Genomic DNA, 12,274 nt, shown 5'->3' with positions numbered 1-12,274 from the left:
CAGCAGCAGTGGGTTCTGTCTGAGACCAACTCGGCTGTTCAAACAACTGTCAGTGTGATGCAGACTGTGAAGACCGGGTGAAAAGCTGCTCTGGCTGAGTCATTTAGGCCCAGGGCTTGCAACAACCCCAGAATGTTAAAACATGCAAGCCTACATTTGAATGTGGACAAAGAAAAAGGATCACAAGTCAACTGCTCCAACATTCAACTGTTCACCATAAGAGATTTTGGATTACCTCTACTTTCATTTAAGTTGTCTTATTGCACATATAACCCTGCTACACTGCCAGCTTTTGTCATCATGTTAGCTGAATCCTGCACACACACGCCAGAAATCTGTATTAAAATGATCTTTTTGTATTAATTTCCTACTTGCTCATATTTTTCATGGAAAGCAGAGATGTTAAAAGTGATGAATGTACCTTAATCTATGTTAAGAGGGTGAAGCGTTTGTTTGAATGTTATGTACACACCAGTGATGGACTGTGTATTTTTGTCCATTTAATAACATTTTCCATTTAGCTACTGTGAATCATGAGCACTATCTTAATTCAGTAACATTTTTTGCCAAAGAAGAGCTTGTGAATTAGTGCATGTGAGCGTGAAGATAGCATGGTGATTCAATTTAGCTCAATTTATTTTGGAACCAAATAACAGGAAAAGTCATCTCAGGGCACTTTACGTATTGAGGCGGAGACCTTATATTAATTTAGATACGACAATTCCCTTTGAGCGGGACATTTGCTGACAGTAGGCAGTAAACTCTCTTTTAATAGGAAGGAGCCTCAGGCTTTGGAAAGGGGGACCATCTGCCCTGCATCTGAGGAAGGGCAAGAAACCCCCCTACACACAAACCCAAAAGAAATAGAAACATGTCATAGTAAATATAGGGGTTTTTTTTTGCAATTTTTAAAGGGATTAAAGGCTTGTAAGCACTCGTAAAAGTGTCCTGGATATGTGTGGATACAGTGAACAGTATGTTTTATGAGAAAAAAGCATAGAAATATAAAATACATGAGTCTTATAAGTCCTCTATATAAAATACAAGTGTGTACTTTAAAGGGAAACTTTGAATGACATTTTTCTTATTTATTCTCTGTATGAGAGAATAAGCACTGAGCATGTTTGATTATTCAGGCAAGTAGCCAGAGATCAGAAACAAACACCTATAAATGGAGGTATGTGCAGAAAGACAGAGGAAAGAGAGGGAAATGGAAAAACTACAGGTGAGAGAAGGGCATACACTGTACACCTTTGGACTCTTAGACCATGGAACCAGTTAGTAGGGGAAAAAAGCTTGGTGGTGTTGATGGAGCTAAATCAGGCAGACAAATTGGGCCGCACTACATCATTCACATGTAACATGTCTTTCTGTTTTCGAGTGGTATAACAAACGCTCGCTCCCAATTTGGCGACCCATTCAAGCTATAAATTTCCCAACTCCCCCTCTGAGATGTCGGTGCTGCTCCATCACTGTTTGCTGTTTCAACCCCTTCCACCAACCGAGCATTTAGCATTAAGCGCCGGGGGGATGTTTACTCATCGCTCCCCAGTTTCTGCGTATTCAGATCCTAGATGTCAGAACTCTAATTATATTTTTGTCTTGTACTGAATTATGTTAAATGTGAGTTGCCTGTATGAATGATGTATATTATGTCTGTGTTTTTTAAACTTCCAGTTTGATGAAGGAGGGAACGGAGGTGCGTGGCGGCAGTAGTACTAGTCTGGTGTTGAACCCAGGCAGATTTGACTTTGAGGTATCGGACTGCTTCCTGCTGGGCTGCCCGCTGGGCCTAGTGTTGGCCATGAGACGCACTGTGCTGCCCGCTGTTCAGGGTAAGAAGGAGAAATGATGCAAAACATGTATTTAAGTACTGTAGTTTTAAATTTAATACAATCAATATGTTGTTTTTCTATGAAAACGTTGTAACAGTTTACACTGGGTTAGGGTGAACTGATTTTCACTTTGCTTTTATCACTTCACTTATCCAAAGGGCTCGCTTGACTCAGGTTGAAATCCTTTCTTATGGTCATGCTTGTCATTTGTGTTTTCTGACCCTCAGTGAGCCAGCTTCGTCCAGCCTGCTCTCAGATTTTCAACCTGTTTTACCCCTCGGATCCTTCAGCTTCTAGACTGGAGCCGCTACTGCAGCCTCTCTTCCACAAGTTGCCACCATTTGCTGTGCCACGCTACCAACGCTACCCTCTTGGAGATGGACGTTCGGTGCTCATAGGTAGGCCGAGTGATTTAAGCCTGGAAATCAATTTGCTGATATGGGAGGACTGCTGCTCCTGAATATTTCATTGCTTAATCTATTTTCTCATTTCTAATTTCATGAAATCTGGTTTGAATTCTGTTACTCTGACTGGATTACAGGGGTAGACTGACTACAGAGAGACTCAGTGACTTAGCAGTGTGAGTTCTCCCATTTACATTTATACAGGACACAGAGAGCCTTGATCCCATCTGTGTGTTTTTGTCCTATAGAGGCAGAACCGAAATTGCCCCCTAAAGCCTGTGGTTCAAGTAATTATACTTTATCTTCTTGTGGTGGAGTACCATTGGCTTGACACTTCTCTCTGAGGATCAGTCACAGTATGTGAGGTAGTCAGCTGTTAGATCTGGCACAGCACTGCTGTAATCTCTCTGGGATTCTTGGTTGTAGGGACTCCATAATGAGTCCCTGATTTATTTGGTGCATGTTTTAGCCCACTCTTGGGACATAAAGCTTCTCTCTTAACAGCAGTTATGATGCATCGTCTGGTTCCCCTTTCTCTCCATCCACCTACATTACTGAGAGAAAGTAGGACAAGGACTGATCGCTTGTTTTAACAGCCTACGGGAAGAGATATGAAGATAAGGCTTTGTGGGTTGGTGTGAGGCTTTAGAAAATTGTATACCCTGCTATTGAAGTGCAAGCTTTAGAAATATGTTGAACTAAGAGCAGATTTGTCAGTCGTGTCTACTCAGTTATGGGGAAAATTAATTTCCATTTTGCTTTCAACTATCCTTTTTTATTAGAAACCCTAAAGTGGTATACTACTAAGAAAGAAAAGAGCAGAAACAGTTTATTTAGAACCAGACATGCATGTAATTTTATCAGTTTCTGTGTCACACTTGTTTCCCCTTTAGAAAAGCTGGGACACAAGTGAACAAAAAACAATTTTGTGCACAAACAGAGATGATGTACATGTTTGTTTATGATTTTTGACAAATATTTGACGAAATGCTCGGCATTACACTAAAATAAAAATCAGTAAGTGTGACTCACACGAGTCTTGTTGCACATATGAGATGGCAGTCAAAAATTGGCTGCCCTGCCTGTCATAGTTTTGGGTTTCTGTTTCTGTTATTTCCTGTTTTAATTTTGAGATTCCTTTTTAAAAAATTGCTTTATGTTTTTGAAGATTGTTCTGCTGCACCGCTGTACAGTTAGCTCATTACTCACCCAGCATACATACTCTCCAATTACCTTTGCTTCTTTTGGCTACAGCCTGTTGATTGAAGGCTGGAACTTCAATGCAGTTGTCCTCTCTGTGGGTCCTTTCCTGTGAGAAGCTGCATGTCAGGCAACAAAAAATAAATAAACAAAGACTTCAGCATTGTTGTATTTCATTAAAAACAGGAATAAGCTATTAGAAACTGTCATGGCTGTATGCACGCAGGCAGGGATGGAGGACCCAAATGCAGACTCAAAAAGGGCAGATGTGAGCTTTAACAGCTTTATTGCTGGACACAAACTGAACTAAACTGAGAGACACAAACATAAGCTAAACCGGCAAGGGAGACAGGACACACCGCTTGGTGAGGGTACGACGTGACGACAAGTAGGAGCAGACACGGACACTAAATACACACACTCAGTAACAAGGAAGTGGCGCACAGGAGGGAGACACACCTGAATCTAATTGGCCAAGACGAGACAAGGGAAGCAAGACAGAATACACTAACCTGAGACACGGACCTTTAAAGTAAAACAGGAAACACACAGACAGAACTTACAGACACAGACTCACGATACTGATACATCAGGAACATAAGGAGAGGGACAACTAGACAGGAAAGGTGGGACCGGGGCAGGTACAGAGACACCGACCAGACACTAAACAGAGGGACCACTGAGTACAGGGACCAGAGACATGAGGAGCACAGGGACCAAAACCTAAGAGATAGAAATACCAAACAGAAATCAAATCCTAATATACATGAAGCAAGATGAAAACAAAGACTAAGAATAAAAACGAACAATGCAAAATCCAAAACACTGGGTCACTGACTCAATTCAATTCAATTCAATTTTATTTATATAGCGCCAAATCACAACATAAGTCGCCTCAAGGCGCTTCATAGATACAGAGAAAAACCCAACAATCATATGACCCTCTATGAGCAAGCACTTTGGCAACAGTGGGAAGGAAAAACTCCCTTTTAACAGGAAGAAACCTCCGGCAGAACCATCTGCTGCGACCGGTTGGGGTGAGAGAAGGAAGACAGGATAAAAGACATGCTGTGGAAGAGAGACAGAGGTTAATAACAGATATGATTCAATGCAGAGAGGTCTGTTAATACATAGTGAGTGAGAAAGGTGACTGGAAAGGAAAAACTCAATGCATCATGGGAATCCCCCGGCAGCCTACGTCTATTGCAGCATAACTAAGGGAGGATTCAGGGTCACCTGATCCAGCCCTAACTATATGCTTAAGCAAAAAGGAAAGTTTTAAGCCTAATCTTGAAAGTAGAGATAGTGTCTGTCTCCTGAATCCAAACTGGAAGCTGGTTCCACAGAAGAGGGGCCTGAAAACTGAAGGCTCTCCCTCCCATTCTACTTTTAAATACTCTAGGAACAACAAGTAGGCCTGCAGAGTGAGAGCGAAGTGCTCTAATAGGGTGATATGGTACTACAAGGTCATTAAGATAAGATGGGGCCTGATTATTTAAGACCTTGTATGTGAGGAGCAGGATTTTGAATTCAATTCTGGATTTAACAGGAAGCCAATGAAGGGAAGCCAAAACAGGAGAAATATGTTCTCTGTTTCTAGTCCCTGTCAGGACTCCATCCATCCATCCATTCGCTTCCGCTTATCCTTTTCAGGGTCGCGGGGGGCGCTGGAGCCTATCCCAGCTGTCATAGGGCGAGAGGCGGGGTACACCCTGGACAGGTCGCCAGTCTGTCGCAGGGCCCCTGTCAGGACTCTTGCTGCAGCATTTTGGATTAACTGAAGGCTTTTCAGGACCATGACAGAAACACCACAAATAAGCACATTTTTAGCACTTTAGTTACTATATGTTACATATAAGAATAATGTTTCCCATATCACTCTACTGCATGCTGAAGCATTTTTTGAATAGTGAGCAGATTTCTCTGAGCACTTATTGCTATCCAAGTAATTAGTGAGAAATTTGGTTATTTTTTTCATTTCCTGTAAGGAGGGTTCAGTTATGTAACAGAAACCTCCGAGTGTCAATGGGGAATGCTTAACACAGAAACATGTAGGGTTATTCTTTGTTTGAAATGAATCTAATTAGCTAAACTACTGTATCTAATCCTGGAGCAGTCATTGAAGCAGTCATTAGATCCTTGAATCATTTGTTGTTTAAACATGGACTCATGGCTGATTCTTCAATGAGACCTATGTAAAGGAAATATCTGACACATGCTTGAACCCCTGAGGTCTTTTTTTCCTTTTATTTAAAAAAAATGTAATTTCATCCAGCTGTTCACAAATGGAGATGCTTGACACCTCTTAGAGCCAGAAGTGATAAAGGTGATGAAGTGTAAAAAGCACACAGACAGCACTGGCTTGCAGCTACATTGGGTTTTAATTATAGGTCTGCATCCTTGTTCTGTTGATCAGACTTGGAAGCTCTCAAATTGCGATGTGTGTTAAATCAAAAACCATAGACAGGTGCAGGCGCACAGAAGTTACAGGGGCGCTCACATTACCCATTTCCTGCTCTGTAATATGGTAATTAGTTGTTATGAAGGCATGGAGAGCCAATCAAATCAGGCTCCTGTGGGTATGACTTTGACATCTACATCCGCCAACAGTAGAGCTTTTATTATGATGAATGCTGCTAATATACAGAGAATGGGCCCTCTTGTTATTGATTTCCAGCAACAGCCCAATGGGAAATATGATCATCCAAACAGCAAATGCAAAAGGAATTATAATAATCCTTATCAGTATTAATGGCACAGCTAATGGCGTTTTAATGTACAAGGTTGACGGCAGTATAATTTAGCTCACCATAAATGTATTTGTTAATCAGATGTTCAGTATGGAGGCTGAGAGCGCTGCAATGGCTGAGTGGGTTGAAAGTCTCTTTTCATGTCTTTTTGTGACAACGACTTTCTAAGGATCATCCTCCCTCACTTGCAAAGTCCTCTGTTCATCCTTTCTTTTACCACTCATTCTTCACACTTATTTAAAATTCCTTCTATGTAAATACTGGTAATTTAATCAAACCTCTGTTTGCTCTTATTGCTTTAACTTAGGCACACAAAGACATGCATATAAGCAGGGGGGAAGAAAAGCTGGAAAATGTATGTCCCCTTCCATCTCCATTTTTCCTGGCAACTCTAGCAGACTTTTATGACCCTCTTCTTCCTCAGCACGCATCTTTGGTGGTTTGGTGAATGCGCATGTTTCAGAAAATGACGCCAGAGTCAGTGCCGCCCCCTCCTTTTCTGCCTCTCTTTGCTCATTGTGCTGTGAAAGAAAGATAGGGCTGTGCAATTGTTCGATAGACTGAAAGAGAGGAAGGTTCCTCTGAGAGGCTTAGGGCAGGTCTCATTAATGAAAGCAGGATGTTGAGTGTGTCTGCATTTGTGTGTGCTTACTTTGAACACTTTTGTTATGGGGACAGTGGGGGTAAAGCTTCACAAGATCCCCCCCATAACATTTTACAGTGATGTTTAAGCTTAGAAAATGATTAGGTTTGATTGGGTTTACAACAGGCGTACTGCAGTGAAACTTGAATCAATGTGATGTCCTCAGTTTAAATACAACTGTGTCTGTATGAGTTATAAAGTAGTGACAGGAAGTACAGGAAGGATTTTTTTTCTTCCAAATTATTAAAGTGAAAATAGAGCACTACCACTATAAAACACAAGGTGTATGGATTTTTGTGTGATATTGATGTACAGCTTTGGAAATTTTCATTTAAACAAAATGTATGCCCCTCAAATAATACATTTAAACCAACTGTCTGATTACTGTTTAGATCTTGGCCTCTTGTGATTTAATGTGATTATTATTATCAACATTGCGTGCAGCAGCAACCACAGCCTCCCAGACACTGTTCAGAGAGGTGTACTGTTTTCCCTCCTTGTAAATCTCACATTTGATGATGGACCACAGGTTCTCAATGGGGTTCAGATCAGGTGAACAAGGAGGCCATGTCATTAGTTTTTCTTCTTTTATACCCTTTTTTGCCAGCCACGCTGTGGAGTACTTGGACGCGTGTGATGGAGCATTGTCCTGCATGGAAATCATGTTTTTCTTGAAGGATGCAGACTTCTTCCTGTACCATTGCTTGAAGAAGGTGTCTTCCAGAAACTGGCAGTAGGACTGGGAGTTGAGCTTGACTCCATCCTCAACCCGAAAAGGCCCCACAAGCTCATCTTTGATGATACCAGCCCAAACCAGTACTCCACCTCCACCTTGCTGGCGTCTGAGTCGGACTGGAGCTCTCTGCCCTTTACCAATCCAGCCACGGGCCCATCCATCTGGCCCATCAAGACTCACTCTCATTTCATCAGTCCATAAAACCTTAGAAAAACCAGTCTTGAGATATTTCTTGGCCCAGTCTTGACGTTTCAGCTTGTGTGTCTTGTTCAGTGGTGGTCGTCTTTCAGCCTTTCTTACCTTGGCCATGTCTCTGAGTATTGCACACCTTGTGCTTTTGGGCACTCCAGTGATGTTGCAGCTCTGAAATATGGCCAAACTGGTGGCAAGTGGCATCTTGGCAGCTGCACGCTTGACTTTTCTCAGTTCATGGGCAGTTATTTTGCGCCTTGGTTTTTCCACACGCTTCTTGCAACCCTGTTGACTATTTTGAATGAAACGCTTGATTGGTCGATGCTCATGCTTCAGAAGCTTTGCAATTTTGAGACTGCTGCATCCCTCTGCAAGATATCTCACTATTTTTGACTTTTCTGAGCCTGTCAAGTCCTTCTTTTGACCCATTTTGCCGAAGGAAAGGACGTTGCCTAATAATTATGCACACCTGATATAGGGTGTTGATGTCATTAGACCACACCCCTTCTCATTACAGAGATGCACATCACCTAATATGCTTAATTGGTAGTAGGCTTTCGAGCCTATAAAGTGTGTGTGTTAGTCCCCATAGGGAAATAGTTCCTCTGCATTTAACCCATTCACCCAGTGAAGCAGTGGGCAGCCACCAATGCAGCGCCCGGGGAGCAGTGTGTAGGGACGGTACCTTGCTCAGGGGTACCTCAGGGTAGCCGTTCAGTGGAGTCGAACCCCCGACCTTCCGATCATGGGGCCACCACTCTACCTAATGAGCTATCCCTGCCCCTGCCCCTATACAGCTTGGAGTAAGACAACATGCATGAAGAGGATGATGTGGACAAAATACTCATTTGCCTAATAATTCTGCACTCCCTGTATAAATGATAAACAAAAGCTGGGACTCGAAAACAAAGAGCGATACTGAAAAAGAACTCGAATCAGCAATCAAAATACAAAAACTGGAATAACAATGAAACTCAAACACGAGTTCACAAGAAAAAGAACAAAAGAACAGAACCATAGGACTGTGACATTTAGGCGTTTTTGTTTTGCAGTTTTTACTCAGTTGATAATGAAAGATTGCTCTCCACAGCAAACTAAAGATTAAATCCCACTCGTTGTGGTCCTAGATAGAATCGGGTGTTAGATAACAATCCTGTTTTTGAATCGTTGTGTCATCCCCAGTACATATCCTTAAAAAAAAAATTGCCATAAGTAAAAACAATGTCCAGTAATGCGAACTGCAAAGATTTGAGTAGTTATCTGTTAAAAGACTGCATTTTCAAACAAATCCAGGACCCCACATGCTCATCACCACACAAATGTGTTTATGTAACACAACATTCAAGTTATATTTTAAACTGGTAGACTTCATTTAAAACACCCCTAAAATACTGAACAGTTACATTTTTCCCTTCTCATCTAGAAATGTCTTTTCTTCCCACATATATTCACATAACACAGACCTGTGACACAGAATATTTGGCAATCAGATGCCCGGCACTGATAAGTACAGAGTATGTGTCAGATTTCTTCATCATCTTCCTAACAGACCGAATGTGGACTATTCTTTGCCTCGACTGCGGGGATTCGTTAACCACAGCTGATTCTCCCCCATGTTTCTGAGAGCCGCAGTTAATCTGTATTCTGCTGCAGTTGCTCATCCTTCTCAAACCAAACAGGCAACATGGGACTTCATCTGCTGGCATATTTATAGCCATCCAACAGCAGAGAAAGGGCTAACGTGAGCATAACAAGCTGTGAAACAAACTGAAAATTCTGGATAATGACTTTGACACATCACGGCCATTTGAAGATACTGAATAGAGGCAGGCATCCACAATGTCCACAGATGTTTATCTGTAATGTTAATGTTTATGTTTGGCACAAGTAGAAGTAAACTGATAGAAGAAACTGTGAAGGGTATGCTGTATCCGAAGTGCCGATCAAAGACCAGCCCAGACACGATGTGTTCTGATTAGCATTTGCTCTCAGGAGAGAAAGAGAGATAGAGATGTAATGATGGGTTTGTAGTTGCCATTCTACTTTCATAAAAAATGGCTTCGGTAATAGGATAATCATTACTCTCAAGAGATAAAAAAGTTTTATAGTATAGGTCAAAGCAGAAAACATCAAGGGAGCATTCTCAAACAAAGAGATGAGCCTTTAGCTGTTTTTCTTTTGCTGCTGTTGTTCAGCTTGTCAGAGAATATTCTCAGGTAGAAGCTCTGTTACATTCAGCGTCAATCTCCTTTTGTCCTGAATCTTTTATAGCTGTTAAGATAAATGTGCTAATGAACAGAGCTGATAGGCCTTTGCCTCTCTGCTGTCTGAATTAATAATCATATGATGCTTTTTCTTTTAGGGTCTGTGAGAGAAAACTGTTATGTTTGGGATTCTAGTGAAACAAGGTCTCTGGGACCTTCAGTATTAAGACAGAACAAATAGGAAAATGCAGTGTAGAGCCTTGCTGGGGGAAACAAGGAACTCAACCTGATAAATTATTCTACTTGTCCGCAGGAACCAAGAGCAAGATGCTTTCTGGCTCCCAAAGCTAATGCCAAATACAGTCTAATAAATTGATTCAAACCCACAAAGTGTGGAACAAGCTTTTTGTCTGTTATCACACTTATACATAGTGCTTGTCTTTGGTTTTGCTTTATAAAATGCAAAGCAAGTCAATACACAGCGAGAACCTGGCTTATTAGGCAAATAGCAGCATTGATTTAAAGATTCAGACCAGTCATTTGTTGTAATCAAAGCATTTCCTTTCTTCTTCCCTCTCCATTTGTTCTTGTATTTCCCCTTTCCCCCCTCCCTCTATAGCAGACAGTATCCAAAGTCATCCAAATGTGTTTTTGGAAGGTGAGCAAACTCACGGAGGGCCGACTTCGCAGCAGTCCTCTGAGACCGACACTGAAGGAGGAGGAGAAGAGGGGGGGCGTAGAGCCAGTGTGACCAGTGTGGAAAGTGAAATGTCGATTTGCTCCATGGGCCAACTTGGAAACACCATCGCTAACAGTGAGTGGGAGGAAAACAAAGAGACAGAAAGGCCACGCCGTCGTCTTCCATTTGTCTTCTGGAGATTAATTCAAGTTGATGAGCTTTCACAGCTTTTAAAGTGACCTCAGTTCCCCCATCTAAGTATGAGGATGTGTGTTTATGTTTCAGTTTCCAGTAGTTGGTGGGGCTCCAAGAGGCTGGACTATGCTCTGTACTGCCCTGATGTGCTGACTGCGTTTCCAACAGTGGCTCTGCCTCACCTTTTTCACGCCTCCTACTGGGAGTCCACTGACGTGGCAGCTTTTGTTCTTCGGCAGGTGAGAGAGCCTTACTAATAACAGTATTGTTTTCTCCACAGCATATTTAATAAACTAGTGTTCTCGAAAATGGCTGTTTTTGCAGCTCAAATTGAAGACTAACTAAATCCTGCAGCTCACTTATACCCTTAATCACAGCTTTGATCTGGACATGATCACTAGATGAGGTATGCTTTTTGTTTTCGTTGGATTCTTTGAACTTCTGATGATATTTTCAATCTTATTTTCACTCATTCCCTGCAAATGATGAAATATAAATTGCCTATTGCCTATATAAATAAAGAACCACCATCATTTTTTAAAAATACAAACACATCCACCTATCCATCCTCGTTCTGTCTATGTACACACTTACTGTTTCCAAAGGAAATTAGATGGTAAATTGCTGCCAGTTCCTTTTCAAATCATTGCATTCTGTTTTTATTCGCGACTCTTTTTTGGAATTGTGGTTGTATTATATCATAATATGTAAAATGACAGAGGCTGTACTTTCTTTTTACCTAACTGTATTTAAATATCTAAAAGCGTCATCCACTGGACTCTTTCTGAGAGATAGACCAAAAACAAGTTCAGCTCTCTAAAGCAGTTCAATATAGCAACAAAAACAACGATAAAGGTGTGGGAGGTAGGACATGGAGATAATGAGCAGAGGTGTCAAGTTGGAAACAGTGTATCTTAACATTATAAGAATAAACTGTGGCGTTTTTAGACTCATGCACTGGCATTTCATGCAGTGTGCTTAAAACAATAAACTGTCCTGTTCTCTACATAACAGGACAAAAGAGAAAGAGTTTATTAATGTAAAACATTTCATACAATGTGTAATTCAAAGAGCATACAATGACTTGACCTATTTGTCACACTAGGAGATAGTCCATCCATCCGTTTTCTTAACCACTCATCCAATTCAGGGTCACGTGGATCGCCTGAATACTATCCCGGCTGTAACAGGCCAAGAGGAGGGCTGCACCCTGGAGAGGTCACCTGTCTATCACAAGGCTAATTCAGAACGCAGAGAATAGTTCACGCTCAGACTAGCAGAGATGAAGAAAAAGGTTCAGCTGTACTGTAAATGGGAGCATGCTTCACTGTAATTGAATGGATGGCATGTGAGGAACTCAGCCATTTGAGTTTGATCTGATTCCAAAAGTCCACAACAACCACAACCAGTCAAACTTCACATTTTTGTCCAGACAT

The 12,274-nt window shown here is 41.5% G+C and overlaps 1 protein-coding gene across 3 annotated transcripts in view; it reads left to right on the top strand.

Annotated features, from left to right (window-relative positions):
* Positions 1–12,274, top strand: part of pitpnm3 (PITPNM family member 3) — a 96,594-nt gene that overhangs the window by 74,325 nt on the left and 9,995 nt on the right. For 2 of the 3 annotated variants that reach the window (XM_085379552.1, XM_085379551.1), the window contains exons 9-12: positions 1,678–1,835; positions 2,063–2,233; positions 10,584–10,778; positions 10,929–11,077. In XM_085379552.1, coding sequence (XP_085235678.1) covers positions 1,678–1,835; positions 2,063–2,233; positions 10,584–10,778; positions 10,929–11,077 — 673 coding nt within the window. The remainder of the gene's footprint in view (positions 1–1,677; positions 1,836–2,062; positions 2,234–10,583; positions 10,779–10,928; positions 11,078–12,274) is intronic. The other variant, XM_085379553.1, reaches the window with a different exon arrangement.

The sequence above is a fragment of the Rhamphochromis longiceps genome, linkage group LG14, assembly GCF_057381845.1.
Source record: "Rhamphochromis longiceps isolate RC_006_pf linkage group LG14, R_longiceps_female_GT1.1, whole genome shotgun sequence".
Taxonomy (NCBI): Eukaryota; Metazoa; Chordata; class Actinopteri; order Cichliformes; family Cichlidae; genus Rhamphochromis; species Rhamphochromis longiceps.
This window is presented reverse-complemented; position numbering and strand designations above follow the sequence as displayed.